Raw genomic sequence first — 25,934 nt, forward strand, 5'->3', positions numbered from 1 at the left:
AAGCTCAGTGTACCCCAGTGGTGTGATGAATCCCTCCTCCGAAATATGAAGACAGTAATCTCTGTAGAAACTCAGCTTCACTGGAAGCTCCCTCGGCCCCAACCAAGTCCTAAAGGTGTGTAGCTGCAGGAGATCCTCTCGAATGACCTGGTTGGTGTGTGGCCCAATAGGGATGGTGGGTGGGAGTACCAGAGGGGCATCTGAACTGTACTGAAAAGAATGTATCCTATCGATGTGGAACCCTAGTCTCACAAACCATCTATGAGTCCGTGCATACCAGCATCGTTGGTCTCCCCCTGCTGCCAACCTCATAGAGGAATCGAGAGCCAACCATGGCAACCTCTGTCTCCCTGATGTGTAGTCCCCATATGATCTAACTCGGTGTAGATATGAGATGGTCTGAAAGGCTACATCTAGCTGGAGTGGAGAAGCACCAAACTTGGCCTCAATGATGTGATGTGGTACAGACGGTTTCCCCCGAATCATCCGTGAGAGCATGAGGATCTGTAGGCGCTCCACCCGTGTCCACTCTATCTCTGACATGTCAGGCCCCCAACAAGGGCTGCCATACATACCGGCTGGTCGGACCAAGGAGTCGAAGAGAAGAGCCTTGGTCCGAGGATCTTGGAAGTGGGAGTGAAAGAATTGTCTCTCTAGCCGAGCTAGAGAGAAAGAGAGAGAAGGATGAGGGGATAGAGAGATAGAGAGAGGGAGGATAGAGAGAGTGTGAGCATAGGCAAGAAGGAGAAAGGGAGAGTAGATAGGATTAGATATCACATCAAAAGGTACATAGTAGATCTAATCACATCAAAAGGTACATAGTAAGGGGTGGATGGAGACTTATATAGTCCCTCCACATTTTCCACCTAAAGGGCCTCTAACTGGGCCTCTTTTTCCCCTTCATTGCAGCGCGACCTCCCTCACCATTCCCCAGGTGTAGTCCCTCTGAAGGCTCTACATGCGGGTCATCATCCTAGGGGCTCCCATCCAAATCCTCACTGCGCTACAATAGCTCCAGAGGCAGTGAGGGACTGTCTCCAAAAATCCAGAAGAGCAACAGTGACACTGCCGCATCTACTCCAACCACGAGTCAATGGGCAAGCCTCCATGGTGGGCGGCCAGCCAAGAGAAGTAGGAGATCTTCCTCGGCTGCAAACTAGACCATAGACATCCTGGCCCACTGCTCAACAAGGCCAGTCCTGGACAACCAAAACCACTCTCCCGGATCCCACTGGGCCTCTCTCAAGGACCTACATTCCCAAAGCTAGAAGCGCCATCTAGGGGCATCCTGCTCTGGGATGTTGGGAGGATCAATGTGCCACTCCTTCCCTAATCGACCCACCAGTCTGATCGTCTACCAATGAATCCCATCCTGACTCCCCTCCATCCCTAGGCCTCTCTCAGAGAGTGCCTAAAGTAGGCCTCCAAGTTCCAAACAGAGAAACCCAAGCTACGTGCCGCCTCGCTGCATCATCATCCTCAAGGGGATCCCAGTCCGAGAAAACTGACCCAACCATATGCTGTACATCAACACGCAAGTCCCTCCCACCAAGACTCAGAGATGGCTAGGTCAATCTCTCTCATCTGCTACCCTACCCCTCACATATGTGCTAATGCTTCAAGCCTCGCCTCAGCCTCCATGGGTTATCTGCTCCATTTGCCAAAGGAGCAGGCCAAGCGACTGTTCCACTGTGCCCATCCAATGTGAGTCCGTTGCCCGAGCATACACCCGTCCTGATCCCTGATCTCCAGATGCCAAATGAGGGGCTGACGCTCGAACTCCTCTCTGCAACGAGACTGGACCCCCTGCTAATCTCTGCCAGACCCTATGGAGGCTCCTCATCAAGGGGGAACCCTTCCCCGTAAGGGGGGCCTCTAAGAAGATCCATCTATGTGAATGCTGCCACTGGGTGTTCCTGAGAAGCCCTCGCTGTAAGACGAGCTTCCAAGGCTCTGCACCCTGGGTGAGGCCACGCACAACCAACTTGCCCAAGAGGGCTCTACTCTACATCTCGAATCAATGATACCCAAGTCTCCCAATGCCTACGACATGATCACCAACTGCCAGGCAACCCAGGCTCTAGTATTCCTCGTGCGTCCGATCTTGCCCAAAGGAAATTCCGAACCAAACGTCGGAGCTGTCAAACGCACCCTCTGTGAAAGCACCAACAAGAGGCGATATACCAGGCTATGGCAAGGACATGGTTAGCCACTAGGGCACGGTCCGCTAGGGAGAGTTTGGGTGAGCTCCAATAGAGAAGCTTGCGGCTAACACTCTTAAGGACCGGGGCAACCTGTTGCTCTGTTGTAATATCAATATCCACCTGACATCCGAGGTATCTCGTTGTCTGACCCCGCGGTATCCAACGGAAACCAATGTCACTCCCCCACTCTCGAATCTCCTGTGTCTCCTCAAAGCCTGTGAAGAAACCAATGGATTTTGTCCAGTTATCCAGGCACCCGAGGCCTCACAATAAATAGCCGAGGCTCCCTTGACTCTCACCAAGCTCGCTCCAGTGCCCTCTAAGGTTGTGTCATCTGCAAACTTAGAGTCAAGCAGCTCCTCTTCCTGTCTGAATGGGAGTCTCAACCTTGTGAGACCTGCCACCTGCGATCTCAAGTAGTAGCCCAAAGCCTCTGCCACAAACAAGAAGAGAAAGAGAGCGAGACAGCCTTGATGGACTGAGCGAGACAGTGAGGAAAGGCCTCGCCCAGGTGATTGCGGACGTTGGACCTCCATCACGGGAGGATTGTTTGGCTGAAAAGTGGCCCCTTCCGTTGGGGGGACATATGGGCTCCTGTAGCTGCTCCTCCGTAGTGCCTCTTGAACTACTCTCTCTCTCTCCTTGTGTCTAGCCCTCTACCTGCGGCGCTTTTGAGCCAGTTTACTTGGTTTCTTTTTCTTTTTTACCTGGGTCCGGACCCCATCTGAAGGTGTCAACCAAGGGTTCTGAGACTCCTGCTACTCCTGTCTTGGGGGTGCTGGGCCTTGACTTTTTGGTGGGGAGGAGCCCGGCCTTGGCCGCAAGGGCAGTCTCTGGCTAAATGGCCCATCTACCTCCAACGAAGACACTGGCCTGGTAACCCAAAAATCTCCACTCGCAGGCCAAGTGTACCCCCCTTGAGGATCTTGAGGAGGATCAACTCTAGGAGGAAGACTGGGCTCTCAACCACCAGTCTCTTGGAGAGCGAGTCGTCTGCTACCACTGATGCTGCCGCATTTGGCGAGGACTCCAGCACACTGCCAAATGCTCGACCAATGGAGGGGAGGATGGCTTTGTATTCCTTTGGGAGCCCCGAGAAGCGGAGCATAGCCGAGAATCGGGGAACATGGTGTGTCGCATCCATGTCCTCCACTGTAAAGCCGTGGTACCAAGGGAACATGTGTACTGATGCAGGCCAAGGAGGATGGAGCTCTGCTCCACCAATGTCAAGGCGGTAGCAGGGGAGCTCAGTTGGATGAGAAAGACGCCTCTTTCGTAGATGGTGACCTCCTGAATGTGGTCACACTCTAGTGCCAAGCTCACCTAGATCCACTCTCTCACTTGTCTCCTTGTGGGTCTGAGGCCCACAATTCTGCCCATGATCGCCTTGTCCTGGAGGGACTGAACTGCTTGCTACATCTATTGCTTGTCAGCTAGAGAAAGAAGGACCTTAACGGCTGTGGGATTCGAGGGTCTTGCCATAGAGCCCCTCTGGGGAGACCAAGAGTCACCACCAAGATTTTCTTTCTCTGAACAAGCACAAAAACTCCCACTACAAAGAAGGGAAAGAAAGAAAGAAAGAAAGAAAGTTTATTAAAGTCTTCGAAAGACCGATGGGTCTATGAGACTATGATCCTGATACAACGAGCTGTGGTAGTGGAGCTACTAAACGAGCATCCATACCAATGCAAAATGCGAAAAATGCAAAAATGCAGAATGGCAGTACTAAGTCCTAAGTACAATGTAGTCATGTCGATGGTCAACTATATATCAATCTCAGCATCATCATCCCCAACAACAGCAAGATATCAAGATGGATGAGGCAGTGGAGGCATGAAGTCGACAATAGAGTGTTGTCGGCCACTCACAGGAGCGGTCCTGGCACGTCTCCTGGTTGTAGCTCTGCGTCTAACCAGGGCTACTGTGACCCCCGTCGGTCGGGCTCCGACTCTAAACAAGGAGGGGATGTCTCCAAGTGTGATCTGTGTGTCGACCCTCTATCTGAGCTAGAAGGTGGGCAAGAAAGGAGGCGAAGAGGGGGCGAGGTGAGGCACAGAGATGGTAGGGGAGGAGGCAGAGATGAGGTGAGGGGGAGGTGAAAGAAAGAAAGAAAGAAAGTTTATTAAAGTCTTCAGAAGACCGATGGGTCTATGAGACTATGAAAATCCTGATACAACAAGCTGTGGTAGTGGAGCTACTAAAAGAGCATCCATACCAATGCAAAATGCAAAAATGCAAAATAACAATACTAAGTCCTAAGTACAACATAGTCATGTCGATGGTCGACTATATATCAGTCTCAGCATCATCATCAATATCATCATCATCATCGGCAGCAGCAAGATATCAAGATGGATGGGGCAGTGGAGGCATGAAGTCAACAATAGAGTGCTATCGGCCACTCAGAGGTGCGGTCCTGGCACATCTCTTGGTCGTAGCTCTACGTCTAACCAGGGCTACTGTGACCCCCGTCGGTCGGGCTCTGACTCTAAAGGAGGGGATGTCCCTAAGTGTGATCTGTGTGTCAACCCGCTGTCTGAGCTGTCGGGTCACAGGCTCCGGGTCACGGTCATGTTGAGGCCTCGTCTCGTGGGGGTCCACGTGAGAAGGCGGAAAGGAGACAGGGGGAGGCGCAGATGGCGGGGAGGAGGAGGTGAGCATACTAGGAGCAAAAGGAGTGCTTGCTGTGCAAAAGGAGAAATCTGCATGTGTCTCATCAAGGAGATCCATGCGGCTTTTGGATGGAAAGAGGTAGCTTCAGTTTGCTGTTTTGTACACAGCTGTAAGCTCTCTTCTACTTGAGGCAAGAATAAAATCTGAGGTGCACCAATGTAGTTGTTACCTGTCCCAAACCTTGGGGAGGGTACGCTTGGTGGACCTCGCTATTCCCTGTGTAAGATCAAGGTCAAAGTCGTATGGCTTCATGAAGACTATGGATGGTATCAGTGCAAAGCCCTAGCAATGGCAACATGCAACAAGTGGTACCCCTAGATCCAATTGTGTGGTACGCATGGAGGAGTAGGACATAGACACATATGCAGGCTTTCGTGCAGACAATGAAGGGCAGTAGGGCAAAAGAGAAAAGAATACAAACCAATCCATCTCAAGTACTCAAATTAATGCTTGGGTACCATGCCATTGGGGCATGTTTCATCCCTACAATGCCTTCTAACGTTTGCACACCTGGAATAAACCCTGAACGCTGTTCCACAGCCATCTAAAGTAGTGGACATTGGTCATTTGTAATACACGGATACTACAAGAATCATTCTAGGTGTTTTGCATAGAGAGAGATCTGACGGTCAACCTTGGGAAAACTAAGGTTATGATCTTCAACACCTCACGAGCAGTGACTAACCGACTAACCGACTTACTTTCACCTATCGTGGTGAACCAGTGGAGATAGTGCAGTCATACACATATTTGGGAGCAGTCTTCACAGGACCCATCTTCACGATGAAACATGCAGCCCAGGCACGACTCACAAGAGGACGTAGTGCTTTGGCTAGACTAAAGCGGCAGTTTCCACGCGCACTTCCAGGATCCACCGACGAAGGGCTGACTTTTCGACACACTAGTGCGGCCAACTGTCATGTATGCAACACCTTTCTGGGGGTGCGATCTTCTGAGGACACACTGGAGGAGCTTCGAGCGGCTACAAGTGACGATGGGATCCAGGATGATCTGATGTAAGCCCTCAGTTCCACATGAGATAGTACAAGCAAAGTTCGCCATGACACCTCTCCAGGTTGATGCCATCTTTTCAGACAGTGACTTTCATCCACGGAGTCTGGGACTTACCCCATTGGAGACTTCCGAGGTTGGCCCTAGAGTCATCCAAACGACTCACAGAGAGCAGGGCAGACACATGGTATGCACGCATATCTACATGGCTTGCCAAGCACGACATCCAGATGGACAGGCTTCCCCTCTTTCAGTATTGCATGGATGCACCTCCTAAGTCGCGATCCCGCGAGATGAGATCAACCGTATCATACGTTTAGACCTCCTCTAGCTTCACACATCCCGGACTGGGGGGGGGGGGGGGGGGGGGACCAAGAGCTTTCCGCCAAGACTTAGTTTTATCACGACCACTTCCTAAGAGTATCCAAACCCCAATATCTCAAGGATAGAGGAGTATCTCATCCACTGAGGATTGCCATTGGTCAGATGCAAGTTTCATCCCATCAGCTGAGGATTGAGGCAAGGAGAGCAGCAGATATACCTAGAGGGTAGCACGCTATGTACGCTGGGGGCGGTTGAGACAGAGGAGCATTTTCTTTGTGTTTGCCCAGACTACGCGATTCGGGGACGCTACCACTGTGCTTCGGTCCTTTGTCACGACTGATCCATTTCCATGACCAGGTCTGTATCGGGCTTTATCTTATGGAGATGCGGCGACACAGGGAGGCGCTTCTACGACAGATTAGAGAGCAGCAGGGGATGGTCAGACCACTCCAGGACAGAGTGACCGGGCACAACGGCACATCACAGACTTCTATACATTTAAGTCAGCCCCCGGACACTGTGGAGTGGAGGGAGAGGAGCTAGCCGATATGAGAGCAGTCTGGATGAGCAGCCGGCACAATACCATCGAGAGAGGCACGCAGAGGCCACATGTGCGACACATAGCCCCCAGAGTACACTCTATTGAGGTCCGACCTATCACAGCTTTCGTCAGGGGAGACCGACAGAGAGGAAGGGTCACTCTAGACATAGCCCAGAGAGTCCAGAGAACGAGGAGACCGCGCCCCCCACTGTAGCGCGAGACAGCTCGACAGATGCAGATACGAGACATTTTTACAGCCCACCAGAGAGCCATCACTGTACCAGGCTTCGGTTTCATCCCAACGCCTGGATAGATTGATTGATATGATTATGATTATGATTATGTTAGCATAGACTAGTCCTCAGAAGTATTCAGCAAGGGTCCTAGCGTACCCTTTGCTTCAGCCCACTCAGGCTTGTATGAGTTCGCTTTTCTATGCACTTTATCCCATAGGCCCGCAAGGTCTCCCGTGGACGTTAATATATCTTTCTTTCTTTCTTTCTTTCTAATGGTGGTCATTCTTGCGGTCAGAATAAACGTTTCTTGATAGTTGAATTCCTTCTGGGCCTTGCTTGAAACCTCATGCCCAAACACAATACTTGGTGGAAAATAAACTGACCGACATGTAGCACCAATAGTTGCACAGAAATGTCCACTAAAAGGACCACAACATAGATACAAAAGTGCACTCACAACCTACACCACGTGATAACGGGACATACTCCATTAGTTCCAGATATGAGGCCAGAAACAATGAGATAAAAAATAATCCTTGTAGCAGGTAGTAGTGACAAATGCATGCATTCAACCATTTCCATTAGAGCAAATAACATGATTTTGGGAGAGGAGCCCCTCCAACCGATGTCAGAAACCCTACCTGATCCTTCTCTGATCTGCTCACCAACTGAGCACTCCACATAAGCTAAGGGCTGCTGTTGGTGATGCCTTTCCCGTAGCCTGCTAATGCCTCACTCTCCACCTTCTCTGGTGCATTCTCTAAATTATTTCTTTCACTCCTACATGTGTGTGTGAGAGAGAGAGAGGGAGAAATACATTTTATTCCTGTTTTTTTGTCAATTTTGTTTCTTGATTTGCTTGTTAATGTTTGCTTAGTCACCTTCTTCCTTTCTTCTTTTTTTCTTGTTTTCTCTCTCTTTTGTTTGTTTGTTTGTTTTTGGACGTATTTTAGTAAGCACTGAGTTTGCCCAAGAGACTCCGCAGGTCTGTAGAAACGCAGTATAGTTGCTTATGCTTGGGCACTAATGACGACATAACTGTTGCTTTGCTTGCTAGGTCTGTCTTCCTTTTGTTTTTCCAAAACAAAAAATAAAATAAAAATTGTATCTCTTTTTTCTTCTTTTTCGTTTCTTCTTTTATTTTCTTTGTAGAAATTTGGACTTTAGAACAACAAAAACTCCAAATTTGTACAATTGGATATATTCTAGTCTTACAAAGGTATATGTAAATCATATGAGCCAACTTTTCACACGTTGCAAAGATGCAAGAGAATATGAAAAGACAAAGATAATGAACCATTGCTCTCACAAAGGATCTGAGCCCAGCACATGATAAATTATATGCCCTCCCCACCCAAAGAGAATGCAAGAAAGGGAAAGGACTGAGTTTTATGTTTGATCTCAAAATAAATGAGAAACTTGTTAGTGATCTGCAAAAGAACAAGGATCTGTCCTTTCTCAAAAGCAAGACGATTATAGAAATACAGCATGAAATTGAGGCCCTTCCTAAAGAAACATCACCTTGGTAGAGCTCACAAGAAAGGGAATTAAAGCAGCTCAAGTGTGTGATAAGTTCTTCCATGAAGGAGGAACAAGGATCAACACAATTTAAAGGTAAGCTTGGAGGAGAAGTTGAAATGTTAATTTGTGACAAAATTGAAAGTACATATAGCGCGTTTATAGGATGCCATGTGCTGGTCTGGTCAGTCAGTCAACAGACTGATCAGCAGCAGGGTCGGCCAGTCTTGTAGGCCCTGATTTAGGGTGGGTTTGCAGTCAGTTTGAGGCCCCATTGTACAGACCCTTGCCAGCAAATGGAGTTTTTTGAGGAAGCTGAGCTACAGGTGTCTTGACCAGACCAGATGGACCCTTCAATGTCTTCTTGAGTGCTCTTCACAGGGAGCAGATAGAGCACATTCTTTGAGGAAATGTGCTGCAGCTCGCAATGGCTTGGGTATAAAACAAGTGTCAACTACCCACTTAAATGAGGAGACAAGGAGGACTGACACCTTTAGATAATTGACTGCATTAAGGTTACAAGTCCATAGAATTTAGCACATATTCCAATAGATTTGAGCACATAGAATTGACTGCATTGAGGTGACAAGTCCATAGAATTGAGCACATATTCCAATAGCAGTCAAGATACAACAACCACTCAGTTTAGCATACTACTATAAAAGATTTCTCTCAGGACAACCTGAGGCATTTAGCATCTTGCAAGCCTATCTAATAATTGGTGTTTGTGATTGAGGAGTGTTTCTCAGGCATCCCTTCTATCATTCAGGCGCTACAGAATGTTTGATACATGATCAGTGAGGAGAGAGATATGTGGCAAGATGAGAAGAACATCTTTGAAGAGGTTGGCAAAATATGGAAGACCAGGAAGCTGCCATGAATTCAGAGCGAGTAAGAGATGAACAATGGAATTGGGAAGAGGATATGAGGAGCCACCTACGATGATGAGCTTGGGATAGACAAAGATCCACCCGTGTGCAGAGGGAAGCGGTTTTAGGATACCGTATTGACACTAGAATTGAGCCAATTCCAAATATACCAGAGTTCCCTCTTAGGTGAAGACCCCACCCTTTAGGACAGATCTGTCCTTGATGGGGCAGCCATGGTGTTGGCCATACTTCAATTTTGAGGCCCCATTGGGGGGCACTAGGGGCCCTAGAGATGCTATGAAAACCTGCTGACAAAATTCCACATAAGGCTGTCAGCTACCAACAGGGTTGGGCACAAACTCTCTACAGCTGCCTGGATGAGACTACCAATTAAATTGAATGTACATTATTATAACGCCATTGCAGACAATCAGTTAGCAAACTTAGATATATAAACCCCGAATTTGTAATCAGTGCAATAAATATGAAAAGCTGAAGCTCATTTACAAACTTAACATCAAAAGCTAAAAGATGATGCATACATCTGTATTCCGTGGCAGAACTTCAAACAGAAACTTAGTCATGGCATAGTTTACATGTGCAGCATCCGTTAGCACTGGTGGCTTGATACAAAGTAGTGGGATGGGTAAAGAGGCACCCCACAATGACCCTACAGGATAGGACAAGTCCTTTCGCAATTCATTTCAGAGGCAGTTAAACGTTGAATGACTGGAGGCGGAAGAAAAATCCCTCCTCAGTCATTTTTTTGGGGAAGTTGTACTTCGGAATAAGATTACCAATGAGACAAGGACACAGGGATTATGGTCCTTGCACAAGGGGACGTTAAATCAAGCCAAATCATGCACATATGCAGATCAAGACACGTATTAAGGAGTACCCCATCCACTGACTTAATATCGACACAGTCGCAATAAAGGCTAGCACTAAAGAGCAAAGCAAAACAGTAAGAGTCCTTTTCAATCTTAATTAACTGCAACCATTATGAGGATGGTGTTTTTATTGCTTGAGCATGCCCCACCCCCTCAAAGGAAAGGAAAGAGAAAAAAGAAAATAAGCACATTTAGCAGATGCTATGTCAAACGTTAGACACAAATAGGGAAAACCAGTTGCCACAAGTTTGATGAGAATCATCATTGAAACTTTAGACACAAGCAGTTGCCACAAGTTCAAACCATACCTCAAAATAGTGGGGTGTCCTTCCCGTGGTTTTGCCCATGCAAAATAATCCCCCCTTTGAGCTTGGCAGAAATAGTAGCCCTCAAATAACTCCTGAAAACACAGTCTTTTGTCAAAACATGCCATATTCTATCCTTCACTGGACAACATTTGTTACAAAAATGGATCTGATTTCTGAAATGCATAGAACACAAATGTTCAGAAACATGCGGCATGCAATCTGAACCATGCACGATGAAGGTTCCAGCATGACATACACAGGTGGTTAGTATGAATGCCCATGTTGTGAGCCTGAAGGAGGCTAGGAGCAGAAAGGATCAAAGATCGAACAGGACATATGGAAACACTTGAGTGGGCTCTCCTCAAGAGCTGTGCCAATCATGCCATCCATAGGAATGCATAAACACGGACTAGATGGCCAAACTACCCAGGTGGTTGGCCCTTTTGCCTGGTCATCAGCTTCCAACAGCTGTCAATGAGTCTCAAGACTCATAAATGCAAGCTGAGTAGGCACCAAAAGGCTTGTTCCAGCCATAAATCTTGCACAAAACACAATGGGAATCCAAATGCAAGTCTGGAAGAGCTGCAAACAACCTGTAGGAGCTGTACCCACTAAAAACAAGTGCCCAAAACAGCCTCAAGCTGTATAACACTGCAAATGAACAATGTACCTTGCAATGCATTTGCCATATGGGCAAGAGAAGTTCCCGAAACTGTCCTGGAACTAGAAAGAGTCTAGATCTGAGCAAAAACGCCGAAAAAACAACCGAAAAATGCTCAGAATTGCTTTCAGACAAGTCGTACGGACTCAGAATCGCCTTCTGACAAGTTGTACGGACTCCTGGCACTGTCCCGCAGCTATCCGTACAGAGTCGTACGGCTGTACAGACATCCGTACACCTATACTGGCAAATTTTTCCCCAAAAAATCCCACCCAAAATGGTACGGGACAAGTTCGTTTGTTTGCTGGCAGCTCTGAAATTTCAAAAAACATCAAAATCGGACCTCAAAAAGTCAAAAAACAGTTGCTAGACTGTTTCTGGAGATGAAACGAGGCACCGGACTGAACTGGAGAAAAATGTGGGCTGCCAGGGTCGAATGCGAGCTATGGGAGCTGAAACGAAACAACATGTGGGCAACCAAGTACAAAACTAGAGCACCAAGCTTGCGGGAGTCTAAAAGCAAGCGCGGGAATAGACTCTAGTGACGGAGGCTCTGATACCACATGTAGGAACAAGAATGGAGAAGAGTTGTGAACACAAGAGAACAAGAATTGAACACAAGTGAACTCCAACTGAAATGTTCAATGAAACAATACAAGTACTTGGTATATATAGTACCCAAGTACTGGTCAACCATATAGTTGACTTATGGCCTACAACACCATATCATTGTAGATATCTCTACAGAAATCGCCAATAGAATGCTTTCTTAAAGTCTACCGAAGTCTTGGGAGGTTTTTTTGCTCTGCTCAGTATGCTTTTAAGGATGACATTTTCTAAGGATGCCTATGTAGGAGGCAGATCACACTTGAGCTTATGAGGTCTATGGCTGTTAGTGCTTGAGCTTTCTGCCCCATCCTCCCTATCACAACAACAACAATTTGTCACCCCCAAGACAACCTAAGTTGAGACAATGAAGGACAGTCATGCCACTGCTGTCGAAAAACATGAGGAAGTTGAGGTCCTTGTTACATTTCCTCTGGACATAGTACAGTGGATAGATGCAGCAGAAGAGGGCCTTAGACTGACATGGCACACGTGCGCCTTGTGCTCCCGAGTCTTCTTAGCTTGTAGCCACTCGCGAGCCTCCATCTCCACTTGAGCCTCCAGCTCCTCTTGAGCCACCACCCGTTCCAGGGTCTCCAGCTCCTCCGGAGCCTCCAAAGGCTAGTGTTGTCTAGGGCGAGCATCATGCCAAGAGGATAAGCAGACAGAGAAAGAGATACAGAGGGAGATAGACGCAGACTCAGAGTCAGAGTCAGAGTCAGAGATGGCAAAGGCGATTGCTTGTTGTAGAGATTCAGTCCACTGCGGGACTAATTTTGCCAAAGGTTGGAGGTTCACCACGTAGGCGCTAGTCTCACGAGTCTCACGCTCCAGTATCTCGACAGGAGCCTCGTTTCATTGTTAGGGTATATCGCCTCGATCTCAAGAGAACCAGACCTTATTCTCAGTGACATTTCACTCTCTTCTCTCTCTCTCTCTCTCTCTCTCTCTCTCTCTCTCTCTCTCTCTCTCTCTCTCTCTCCCTTGCAGCTCCGACCTCCTACAATCCTTTCTTTGCCCGCTGCTGCCTCCCCCATAATGAAGGGAACAGGGGGATCAGAATAGGAGACTAGGCGGGAGACCCTTCGGTCCAAATTTACATTCACGAGGAGATGGGGAAGGGGAACGGTGACAAGGGAAAAACGCAAAAGCAACTCGGTCTAGAGGACTTCAACAAACGCAGCAACCGGAGTGGTTTGACAGTGGACAGCACCGCGGCCCAGAAGAAAGGGGCCCACCCAAAGCCCATGCCGTTCATCACATCCTCGACCGCTATGGTTACCACCACCATCATCCGCCTCATCATCTACGCCACCTCTCTCCTCCCCCTCTCCTGCATCATCATCACAGGTCTCCTCTCCAATAGCCTCACCACTAGCCCCACCGGCCACGGCTCCACAGTACTTTCCCCTCGTATCACCTCTGCCTCTCAGTCAGCCACCCTTCATCACCTCGTCTGGCCTCGCTACTCCTACATACCACTCCCCCGCCCAGATCACAGCGTCCCCACCCTCAGTACAACCTCAACAGCCCACCTTCATTCCAACCCCTCTCGAGATCCAGTTCCCACCTGGACCAGGACATCTTAGATCCCCACCAGATGCTTGGGACTCCCTATTGGCTGAGATACACAGCATCCGGGCCCGTCAGGCAGAGCTGACACATTACACTCAAGAGCACGCCCGATACACCCAGGAGCAAGCCCACATTATACACGAGAAAGGGACCCTTATCCAAGGGCTCAAACACGACATCACAGCTTCGAGAGGAGCTCGGGACCCTCAAAGCAGCACCTGGAGGGACCCCAATCACAGAGATGGAGGCACAGATAGCCACAATACAATCGGCTATAGTACAGACGACTAGATGGGTGGACGTGGCGAAACGGGAGCCCGCAAAGGCAACCATTTCAGCCGCCATACAGGAGCAGCAGCAGAGGGCTTCGAAGGCCCTCAACATCCGGATACGAGGGATCACACGAGACAGCACCAGCACCACTACGACACCCATGGAGGAGGCGATCACCGTTGTGACCACCACCATGGGGGTCCCCAACCATGGCATAGAGGGAGCATATTAAGTTCCATTCCTTGACTTCTCCTTTGTTCCATCAATCACAGGCGATGGCATCCCGTATATCCACCCAGCCAATTTCATGGATCGCATGTTACTTAAGATACGTAATTTATCTCTCATGCCTATCCACAAACCCACGACTCCCTAGATGGTTCCCTCTGCCACTTGTCATCATTTTAGACCTTTTTACTTGGTACACCAATTACCCCTCTCTTGGGGCACAATTTAGAACATTTGCCCCTTGGCATTATTACACATTTAGGTGCACCTAGGCCTTAGCACTCAGAACCACCTAGTCAATGCCATTACACCCTCACCTAGGACCTTGGCAGTTACTTCTCTTGACCATTTTATTTATGCACATAAAATATTACAAAAGTCGGTCATCTAAGAGAAAATGCCCACCGATCTTTCCGAGGTCATGCTATCTCGGCTAGAGCATAACAGAGCATGGCATGTTGGGAGAGACCCCAACCGAGAGCAGCCCCTAGTCATCTGCTTCAAAGATTCACATGCTCGACTAGCGACACTCCGACGCCAAGCCGCCCTACGAGAGCATCCCACCCTATCCATGGACAAGGATTTGACACCACTACAGATTGAGGAGCGACAAGTTCTTCTGCAGCAGCGGGATGTTGCCTGTAAGGAGGGAAAATGGGCCGTGGTCCGAGATGGTAGGTTGTTGATCGACACCCGTCGGGCTCCCACCCGTACACACTAGGGGGACGGGGCCTATGAGACTCAAGTTTCCGAGACCCTAGCCTGCACCATTTGGAACTATAATGGTACCTTATGGTCGGACCCAGGGAACTTTTGGAGTCTTATACAGGATGAGACATAGTCTTTTACACGGAGACACACCAGAGCCCAAAGCGTCCACTACCGATAGTCAGTGGCTACACATGGGAGTCAGCCTTCAAGGATGAGACGAGGGATATAGGAGTCCGAGGATCAGGCGGGGTCGCAGTATTGTACAGGTCTTCCCTCGCTGGAGCCATATCCATTGAGAGGAAGGACGCACACTCCCGATTCATGTGGATCCGGATCCGACGCACAGACACACGTGACCTTTTCATAGCAATATGCTACTCCCTGCCAAACACATCCCACTTCACCAAAGTGGCACGAGAGGAGGGTGAGACATCGCCATATGCACCCTTACATCAGGATATCCTAGACCTTTTAGCCCGCGGGGAAGTTCTCCTTGTTGGGGACTTCAACGCCAAGACGAGCACGCGCCAAGCACCACTCTTGGACTTCCGAGACGACTCTATCATGCTACCAGACATGGACCTAAACGGAGCAGGTATGACCAGGACCTCATCGGACTGACACGGGCCTGTTACACCATATGGACACGCGCTCCTTGATCTGGGCAGGATGCATGATCTCATCATCTACAACGGGCTTGACCTATGGCCCTCCTTAGGTGGTTTTACTTGCTTCCCACACGGGGGGGCACTAGTGTAGTAGATTACATCATGGGATCCCCTACCTTCACTTCATGTATCACCGACTTCACTGTAGCACCACTCCCTCCAGGAGCTGATCACACATACCTATGCTTCACTATCGCCACCCCACGCTTAGCCACACCACATAGAAAGCACGACACCTACCACGACATACACTTTGATCACAGCATCTCCACAGCCTACTCTGGACGCCTAAACAAACTCCTAATCTACATTGATCACATACCACTCATAGGGGACCGTGCTGCCCTGATTAGTCGCACACTCCACGAGGCTGTCCTCCAAATCTTTCCCCACACCACACGGTCCACTAGACCACCACCTCTTGGTTCTGTACCTTGCAACAACTGGTACGATGAGGAGTGCAAGGCTTATCGCCGACAACTCCGACTTGAAACCAGATGTCACCTCCCAAACACACCAAACACAGTATGCAAGTACTGACGTCTCCTACGTCGGTGTACAGCAACAACTCTACGGATTTTTGGCAGAGATTCCTTGAGTGTAGGTCTCCATCACCCCTCACCGACACGAGAGTCTGGCACACGTATGCACACCATCTTTATGATGTCCCACACCAGCCCACTCTAGATCTCATACACACACCTCACCCCACCACTTGCACGTTGTTCACCAAAGGGGGAGTCAAGGATGCAACATTGAAACTACACAATGACCGAGCTAAGGATCACGAGGGGCTATGCACTAAGTTTATTGCATATGGGATCGACACATTAGCCCCGATCCTAGCAAAGCTATTCAATGACGTTTGCCTTGGCTTCCCCCGCACTTGGACACTCAACACCATCACCCCCATCCATAAGGCACGGGATCCCATGGACCCGAGTAACTACAGGACTATCATGATTGGACATGTGATGTCCAAGATCTATGCAGCTGTATTGGATGCGTCTGTCAGCCTATTCGCAGAGATGAGAGGGCTTAGAGCAGAGGGTCACGCCGGTTTCAGGCGAGACCACGGGACTATGGATCACATACTCACACTCAGGAGTGTCATTGAGGAGGCCAAATCACGGAAGGAGAGGGTATATTGCTGCTTTGTGGATTTCCGCAAAGCCTTTGACACAGTACCTCGAGCTCGTCTCATCACACGCCTACAGACACTGGGATTTGATCAGATCATCTAGGTAGTCATGGCACTTTATGAGAGTCTCAGGCCGAGTTCAGACAGGCGCAGGTTGGACAGATGAGATCTTGAGTACCAAAGGGGTCAAACAGGTTGTCCCTTATCACCAACCCTGTTTGGCCTCTACATCGATGAGCTAGAGACTTTCATGGGGGCGTTCGGAGGGACCGGTTGCTCACTTGCCGGAATCATCATCAGGATTCTTCTTTATGCAGATGACGTGGCACTCTTGTCGTCCACACCCGAGGGGCTCCAACGACACCTGGATGCACTCCAGGCTTTTTGTCTATCCCATGATTTGGAGGTCAACCTTGGCAAGACCAAGGTCATGATCTTTAACACCTCTCAAGCAATCATGCAACGGAAGCAGTTTACTTTCGGTGGGTCACCAGTTGAGATCGTATCCTCATACACTTACTTGGGAGTCATCTTCTCCGGCCCGATCTTTACGATGAGACCAACGATGCAGGCCAGAGTGAGCAGAGGATACGCCTCACTGGCTCGGCTAGAGAGACAATGCTTCCACTCACACTTTCAGGACCCTCGGACCAAGGCTCTTCTCTTCAACTCCTTGGTCCGACCAGCCTGTATGTATGGCAGCCCTTGTTGGGGACCTAACATGTCAGAGATAGAGTGGACAAGGGTGGAGCGCTTGCAGATCCTCATGCTCTCACGGATGATCCGAGGGAAACCATTTGTACCACATCACATCATTCAGGCCGAGTTTGGTGCTTCTCCACTCCAGCTAGATGCAGCCTTTCAGACCATCACATATCTACACCGGGTTAGATCATATGGGACTAACACACCAGGGAGACAGAGGTTGCCATAATTAGCTCTCAATTCCTCCATGAGGTTGGCAGCAGAGGGAGACGAGCGATGTTGGTATGCACAAACTCACAGACGGTTTGTGAGACTAGGGCTTCACATCGATAAGATACCTCCTTTTCAGTACAGTTTAGATGCCCCTCCGATACTCCCACCCACCATCCCAATCAGGCCACACACCAACCAGGTCACTCAAGAGGATCTCCTGCAACTACACACCTTTAGGACCTGGTTGGAGTCGAGGGAGCTTCCAGTGAAGATGAGTTTCTACAGAGATCACTGTCTTCGTATTTTGGAGGAGGGATTCATCACACCACCAGGGTACATTGAGCTTCATATGCCTCACTCACTACGGATCTCCATCGGACAGTTTCGGGTATCATCACACCGCCTCCACATAGAGAGTAGCAGAGCAAAGCGGATCCCTAGGGAGCATCGCATATGCATATTGTGCGACTATCAAGAGGTTGAGTCGGAGGAGCATTTTATTTTCAGGTGCCCAGTGTACTACGAGATCCGAGGCCGCTACCACTGTCTCTTCAGAGACAACTCCGGGCTCCTTTCCAGATTCCTCACCTACCCAGATCAGAGATGCCTCGCGGCCTTCATTCACAAGGGGGTCCGACACAGAGAGTACTTACTCAGGCGACGGGGCTTGGCCACACCATCAGACACCTCTCAGAGCAGGATCACAGAGTTCTTCCCATCGAGTGACATTGATCATCCAATCTCTAGCTGCAGACGTGACAGAGACCTCGACCCGACGACCGCAACACAACACACGAGACATCGAGGGAACACACAAATCACTCTAGGGACCTCCCGTCATTGTTTAGACCCAAGATACGTCCCACGGGAGTAACGGTGGCTCTGGTCTTGCGTCGAGTTTCCTCCAGGAGACCGAGATGCACAGGATCCCTTGACGGACGCCAGCGCCCCATCACTGGCTATGCACCAGCCAGGGCGACATGACATACGGAGGATTACGTTCCGCTCCAGTCTTTTTTCTTTTCATTGTCATACCCAGATGTATTTGATTATGTATGATCTGACTTAGGATTCAGCACGGGTGATTATGCTCATTTTAGTAGCTCCACCCTTACTGGGATTTGTATCAGGTTTTCTTTCAGACTCATAGACCCATCAGTCTTCCGAAGACTCTAATGAAATTTCTTTCTTTCTTTTCTTTCTCATCCACAGCTTGAGATATGGGATCCACTTCTTCGGTTACCCTACGAGGCCCCAATGAAGATGCTCAAACCTGATCCAATCACCTACAGATCCTCCAACAAGAGATGAGTCATGTGATGTGAGCGAAGTCCTCTTATGAAAGTGGTCCTGCTATAGATGGACAACCACTGATAGGACTCGGGCTGGTATATGTGTGCCAGTATGATCCAACTATGCTGATTGGAAACTAAACACGCGTATCTTGTTTATCCACCAGGGTCTTTGGGAAACCATTCAGGACCATGAGAAAAAGCCTAAAAGCCCTATGAGCACAAAGTGGTGGACCAATGAACAGGAAGAAGTCTCCTTGAGGAATCGTAGGATTAAGAGGACCGTGATTCTAAGGTGTACTCGGCGTTAGTGCAGACCATTACGAAGGTCTCCTTGATAGTGCAGACCTTAAACAATGCTTCTAAAGTGTCATCCAACGTAGAGGATCTCTATGCTCAACTTTCAAGATTCTTCTATGCGCGCTATCACGTTGTAGGGTCAGCTCTATAGTCTTGATTTTTTTGTACACATAGCTTTATCAAGCAGTTTTTTATGAAGGACATGGTCATCCATGACTAGCTATTGGCAATGTGCAATGAAGGGAGATAGGGGCTGAATTGGTGAAGGCCAGGGATGGCAGGAGAGGGGGAAGAGGAGAGGGGAGAAAGAGGAGGAGAGAGAGAGATAGGAGGGATAGGGGTAGAGGGAGAGGAAGAGAGAGAGAGAGAGAGAGAAAGAGAGAAAGAAAGAAAGAAAGAAAGAAAGAAAGAGTAGAGGAACTCTATGCTCAACTTTCAAGATTCTTCTATGCGCGCTGTCACGTTGTAGGGTCAGCTCTATAGTCTTGATTTTTTTCTATAGATAGCTTTATCAAGCAGTTTTTTATGAAGGACATGGTCATCCATGACTAGCTATTGGCAATGTGCAATGAAGGGAGATAGGGGCTGAATTGGTGAAGGCCAGGGATGGCAGGAGAGGGGGAAGAGGAGAGGGAGAAAGAGGAGGAGAGAGAGAGATAGGAGGGATAGGGGTAGAGGGAGAGGAAGAGAGAGAGAGAGAGAGAGACGAAGGAAGGAAGGAAGGAAGGAAGGAAGAGAGAGAGAAAGAAAGAGAGAAAGAAAGAAAGGAAGGAAGGAAGGAAGGAAGGAAGGAAGTTTATTAAAGTCTTTGGAAGACCGATGGGTCTATGAGACTGTGAAAAACCTGGTACAAACGAGCTGTGGTGGTGGAGCTACTAAATGAGCATCCACACCAACGCAAAATGCAGAAAATGCAGAATGGTAGTACCAAGTCCTAAGTACAACATAGACATGTCGGTGGTCGACTATATATCAATCTCATCATCATCATCATCATCAGGACATCAGGGTGGGTGAGGCAATGGGATAGAGTGCTGTCAGCCACTCAAAGGTGCAGCCCTGGCACGTCTCCTGGTCATAGCTCTCCCTCTAACTAGGGCTGTGACCCCTGTCGGTTGGGCCCCAACTCTGAACAAGGAGGAGATGTCCCCAAGTGTGATCTGTGTGTCAACCCTCTGTCTGAGCTGTCGGGTCACAGGCTCCGGGTCACGGTCATGTCAAGGCCTCGTCTCGTGAGGGTCCATGTGATCTGGCTTTAAAAAGTTGATGATAGAGCTCTGAGAGGGATCAGCCAAGGAAACAGTCTGCTCATGTCTCCGTGCTCGAAGTACCCTCTCGCAGTGTCTGAGTACCTCATGAATGAAACCTGCAAACATCGATGGTCTGGGTAGGAGAGGAATCGGGCCAAAATCCCATAGCTATCTCTGAAAAGGCAGTAGAAACACCCTCAGATCTCTAATACCACTATAGGCAGCCTCTACATGGCTGCCACGTGTCAAGGGAAGCGCCGAGTACGGGGGGTCCCACACCCCCGCCTCCTAGCCACGCACATCTCCCCACTCCCCAAAAAGAGCCGGTTGGGATAGTGGGGAGAGTCTCAAGTCTTCTTTTATATGCAAGGACCCTCATGAGTCACCATTATTATATATGGGATTTCTATCCCCACTTTCCACATCACCTGCGTGTGCCAAGGGCCTCTTAACCCCTCTAATACTTCACATATTTTACCAAAATGCCACCATGAGAGGGGTCAGGACCACATACCAAGGTCCATTTCTAACACCCAAGTGATCTCTTGATCATACCCCAGCTCCTGTAGGCGTCTGATAAGTCGGGCTCTCGGCACTAGGTCAAAAGCCTTGCGGTCTTGCGGAAATCCACAAAGCAGCAATAAACCCTCTGTCAATGTGCCTTGGCCTCCTCAATGACCACCCTAAGTGTAAGTATATGGTCCATAGTCCCGTGATCTACCCGAAACCCTGCCTATCCCGCTGCTCTGAGATCTTGAAGCACTATAGTCATGCTAACCTCTGTATCAAGTACTAATGCATAGATCTTGGACATGACATGTCCAATCATAATGGTCCTGTAGTTTTCTGAACTCATGGAATCTCCTGCCTTGTGTATGGAGCGATGGTGTTGAGGGTTCAGGTGTGTGGAAAGCCTGTGCAAACCACTTCATTGAAGAGCTTCACTAAGATCGAGGCTAGGGCACTTATCCCATAGGCAATGAATTCGATGCGTAGCCCCTCGTGATCTTTAGCTCAACTATTATGAAGCTTCAAGGTTGCTTGCTTGACACCACCGGCTTTGAATAGTGTGCAAGAGGTGGGGTGTAGTATGTGCGAGAGATCAAGTGCAAGCTGATCGGGGACATCATATAGTGTATGTGCATGAGTGCCAGATTTTGGTGTCCATGAGGAGGGATGGGACTCATCGTTCCAAGACCTCCGCCAGAAGTCTTTGGAGTTGTTACTAAACAAAATGTTTAATAATTCCTCCTCGTTCTGGCGAATGAAGGCTTTCTTCTTTCGATGAACCAAACGGCGATACTCGCGTATCGTCTCTGCCTCACCCATTAGATGGTGCATGGTTTCGAGTCAGAGTTGTCAACGTGAAGCCTTACACTCGTCATCGTACCAGCTATTGCAAGGAACTAGGCTGAGAGGTGGAGGGCGTGTGGATCGGGTGGTATATGGGAAAGTGTGTAAGGTAGCCTCAAGAGAACGTGTGATCAAGGCAGCCTGATCCTCTAGCAGTGGCAGGCAGTCAATGTCTCTAAGCATGTCTGAGAGGCGTGCGGGTAGGTGGGCTTTAGCTTGTGATCGAAGTGTACATCATGGTAAGTGGTATACGTGGATGGCAACGAAGTGTGAGCTGAGTAGAGATGTGGATAAGTGTGGTCTGCTCTTGGTGGTGGTGGTGAGATGGAAAAGTCAGTGATATGTGAAACAAAGGCAAGAGATCCCATGAGATAGTCTTCCACGCTGGACCCCCCCATGTGGAAAACAGGTGAATCCGCCTAAGGAGGGCCAATAATACAGACCATTATGTATGATAAGATCATGTATCCTACCCATATCTAATAGTGCATGCCCATAGGAGGTGACAGGTGCCCGTTTGTCTGCGAAAACTCGAGACATCCCAACCTCATCAACATCAACATCTAGTAGTAAGATAGAATAGTCATGAAAATCCAAAAGAGATACCTAACGAGTGCCTATCCTCGGGTTGAAGTACCCAACTAGGAGAACTTCCCCGCAGCTTGAAAGGTCTATGATTTCCGGATAGAGGGCTGCATATGGTGAGGTCTCAGCGTGCTCACGCAGGCCTTTGGCAAAGTGTGAGGTCTCGGGAGGGAAGTAGCAAACTGCAATGAAGAGATCCTCGCATGGAGGTCGTAGAATCCCGACCCATAAGAACCTGGCATGTGCATCCCACCTCTTGATGGAGATCATCCTAGCGAGTGATGATCGGTATAGTACTGCTACCTGTCTCCCACATGTATCCACTGACTATAGGCAAGGGTCGCTTTGGACTCTTATGTGTCTCTGTGTAGAAAGCTATGTCTCAACCTGTGTAAGATTTCGAGAAATTCCTTGGATCTGACCATAGTGGCATTGCACTTCCAAACATTGCAAGTCAAGGTCTCGGTTCTCCGAGTTTCATAGACCCTGCCCACCTAAGCTGGGGGGCCACTAGGTGCCTGTCGTGGACCAATCAAAAGCCATCCATCTCAAACTCCCAGGCCACATCGCTGTTGTAAGAAGATACGCCTCTCCTCTACCTGGAGGGGTGTGAGATCCTCATCTAAGTGGATCTCTAGGTGGGTATGTAAAGCTGAGCGTCTACGTGATGTCGTAAGGCGAGCCTAGGTGTCTCTTAAGCGGATTATGAGAGACTCTCAGTTGGGATCTCACCCAAATGCGCCAGGCTCCCTTAATCCCGTGCTCTTGAATCCCGAGGGTGGAGGTCACGAAGTGGGTCATGTCGTCCATGGGGGTTGTGGCTGTGCAGGGAATCCCACATACCCTCGCATTGAGAGCCTTGCTAGCCCTCTGCTGCTGCTAGAATTGTGGCTGAAACGGGCTTCAGAGGTTCCCGTTTCGCAACATCCACCCCCCTGGTAGTCTCTTCAATGGCTGATTGCATGCTAGCTATCTATGCTTCAACTGTCTCTACAGCTGGCCCGCTGTGTGGAGCTGTCCCCATGACCGCAATCTTCTTCCAGAGCTGGGATATCTCCTGGCTAAGACTGTGAATAAGACAGTCTTGTTCTACCTCCTGCATATGAAGGTGGTGTATCTCTAGAAGGACACGATCCCAAGAGTCCGATGGGATCATGAGTCCATGAAGTGTGTGGGATGCGGTGTGAAGAGGGGCTGAATAACAGAGGCTGGAAGTGGAGACCGATGGGGAGACAGCTGCAACATGGATGTAGAGACGCCAACAGATGAGGGGAAAGGTGGCCGGGTAAGGGGTAAAGGTGACAAGGAGGAGGTATGTTGGGGGGACGGGCATAGTGGGTTGGGCTAAGAGGAGCTCCCCTCAGTCCCAACGCTGCTCCTGACACTGCCATAGCTGGAGATGATGAGGCTGTCCCCTCCAAGGATTATGCAGAGGACGACCCTGAGGGCAATTGAGATGGTGAGCCAGAAGCTGGTACTGATGGTGATGATGTAGAGGCAGGTGCAGAGGTTGGCATCAGGTTGGAACTTGATTGGGCGGAGGCTTTATTAATTGCTTCCTGTGTTGCAATGCTGTCAACCTATAGGCCACTTCTATTGCTGCATTTATTCACATCATCTATCGTAAGTTGTTTTTGGTGCTTCTTCTCCTCTTTAAGTCTCTCTTTCTCTTTCTCTCCTTTGTCTCCTTTCGCCATTTTTCCTGTCCTTCCCTCGCTGATTACTAGAGAGATTATATGGTTGAGAAACTATGGAGGGAAGGTGTGTAGCCCTTCCTACCCCCCATCATATGAGGGTAAGTGATCCCATTACCTAATGGATTAAAGAGTGCTCCCACGGGTTGTACACTCAAACTGTTCTTGCTGTGTAAGAACAGCCCTTTTTTTTTCTCTCCCTCTTGCTGCTGTGTAAGAACAGAAGTGACCTTGCAGATCCAATCAAGGGGCTGGAGTGAACTGCTACTCGTGGATATTGATGTGAAGGATGCAGAGCAGGCTGGAGCCTGAAGGTGGGGTGTTGTGGCGTAGACGGGCTGAAGGCCTATAGGCCCCCCAAAGTAGTGCGACGGGAGCATCACAGAATGGCTATGGCGGGTGGTCTGAGAGGAGTAAAGACGGGCCGAAAGCCCCTTGGAGCGGCTGAGAGCCCCCTTGGAGCAGCATGACGGGATGGCTATGGCGGGTGGGCTGAGAGCGCCCCTGAAGCAGCACAGGAGCACGACGGGGCTGAAGGCTCCTTGGAGCAACACGATGGACTGGGAGTGCCCCTGAAGCAGCAGGATGGGTTGGCGATGGTGGGATAGTCCAAGAACCATTTGGCTAACCTTTAATGGGTTAAAGTGTTGGCTATTGTTTGTGAAATATGTACGACATTGGATAGTGCTAAATCCCCCACTTTTTAAGGGGAGAGCACCAGGCACCTATTTACAAGGAGGGCCCACTTGAGAAAAGACACAAGCAAACGCCTACTTTTGGAGAAAGCTCTAAGCCCAGCTTTTAGGAAAGCTAAGAAAGCTCCAACTTTCAGTTCTTGCTCCCTTATGAGCCACTTTGTACAAACAGATTTAAAGGCCAGCATTTCTTTATGGCCCCTAGTGCTGTGTTTATTCTCTCCCAATCCCTCTCCTACACTCTCTCTCTTGCGAATTTTATTCCAGCAGTTCGTTGAATTCTTCTCCTGTTGCTGGGGATTTCCAGCGACTGTACGAAATGTATATTGAAGTGCGATTTGCTCCAGAGTGCTCCGATTTAAGTCTTGCTGCTGCTTATTGGATTCCAACCACGTGTTTTGAGGAGGCTGTGGATTAACTTTTGAAGCTAGGTTTCATGATACCAAAGCTTACTAGTAAACTAGCGGTAAAAATTCAACTTGTTTGGGTCTCAAAACATTTTGAAAGGATAACAAAAACTTCCGCGCCTTTTCTACTTCAGTGTGGAGTACGTGGGTTGAATATTAAGCAACAAAAACTGTATCAACCAGACACAAAGAAACCTCGGATGATGTCTCAGAAAGCTTGACAAACAGAAGTATAAATCGCGATTATAGATGTGGATTCTTGCCTGGATAAGTATAATGTTCGCACCCTTAGAATGAGCTTCCCTCACCAGACTACAAGAAAACGAAGAAGAAGTCGGTTGTCAAGCATGAACCCAACAAAAATTTGTCCCTTAGTAAGGCAACAACTAGCTACTAACGATGGACAAGCATCCAAAAAAACACGACGATCGCTCTTCAGAACACCTTTCTGCATGGTCGACATTCGTATCTACATCGTCGATGCAGGCGAATTGAAGCGATGCGACGCAGACCACACGCTCCGTTGCGCTGGAAGTACCCATTGGAACCCACTTCAACTTCAGTGGTGAGGCACCATTTACAAAAGACCAGTGTGCATTCTAGATGCGGGACTCACAAGGCATCGAAAGCACGAGAGAGAAGCTGATCAAACGGAGAACGACGAGGTATCACAAGCTTTGCCTAGGGACGCAAAATGCATGATAGCAGGAGTCCAAGCTCATTATTATAAAACACCTTCTTGGTCCTTTTTGTTTGACTGTTTTGACACTCAGATATTTGTAAAGGCATGCGGTCATCCTTTCACGCAAATCAAGGGCTTAGGGGTCTGCCCATGGTGTGCCTTTCGCCCAAATCAAACGGGCCCAAGGCCTTTCACCGACACCAACACACTTTCACCGACACCAAGACACTCTAGGAGCCAATGCACACAAGGTTAAAAATGCGGAGTTGGTGCGACACTGAAGGCAAAAGTGTCTTATTTGGTGTGACCGAAACGTCGGTG

The 25,934-nt window shown here is 48.9% G+C and overlaps 1 protein-coding gene across 1 annotated transcript in view; it reads right to left on the bottom strand.

The window, feature by feature from the left end:
* The window catches only part of NLP1 (nitrilase-like protein 1), a 65,827-nt gene extending 40,107 nt beyond the window's left edge, over positions 1-25,720 (bottom strand). Inside the window, exons 1-4 of the mRNA XM_087394375.1 lie at positions 25,604-25,720; positions 25,376-25,573; positions 25,195-25,243; positions 10,575-10,666 (exon numbers count right to left, since the gene is read on the bottom strand). Of these exons, the coding sequence (XP_087250501.1) occupies positions 10,575-10,666; positions 25,195-25,243; positions 25,376-25,473 (239 nt within the window). The 5' untranslated portion in view covers positions 25,474-25,573; positions 25,604-25,720. The remainder of the gene's footprint in view (positions 1-10,574; positions 10,667-25,194; positions 25,244-25,375; positions 25,574-25,603) is intronic.
* Positions 25,721-25,934: the final 214 nt, after the last annotated feature.

Source organism: Dipteris shenzhenensis, chromosome 23 (genome assembly GCF_047967505.1).
Source record: "Dipteris shenzhenensis isolate YYH24624 ecotype China chromosome 23, Dip_SZ_1.0, whole genome shotgun sequence".
NCBI lineage: Eukaryota > Viridiplantae > Streptophyta > Polypodiopsida > Gleicheniales > Dipteridaceae > Dipteris > Dipteris shenzhenensis.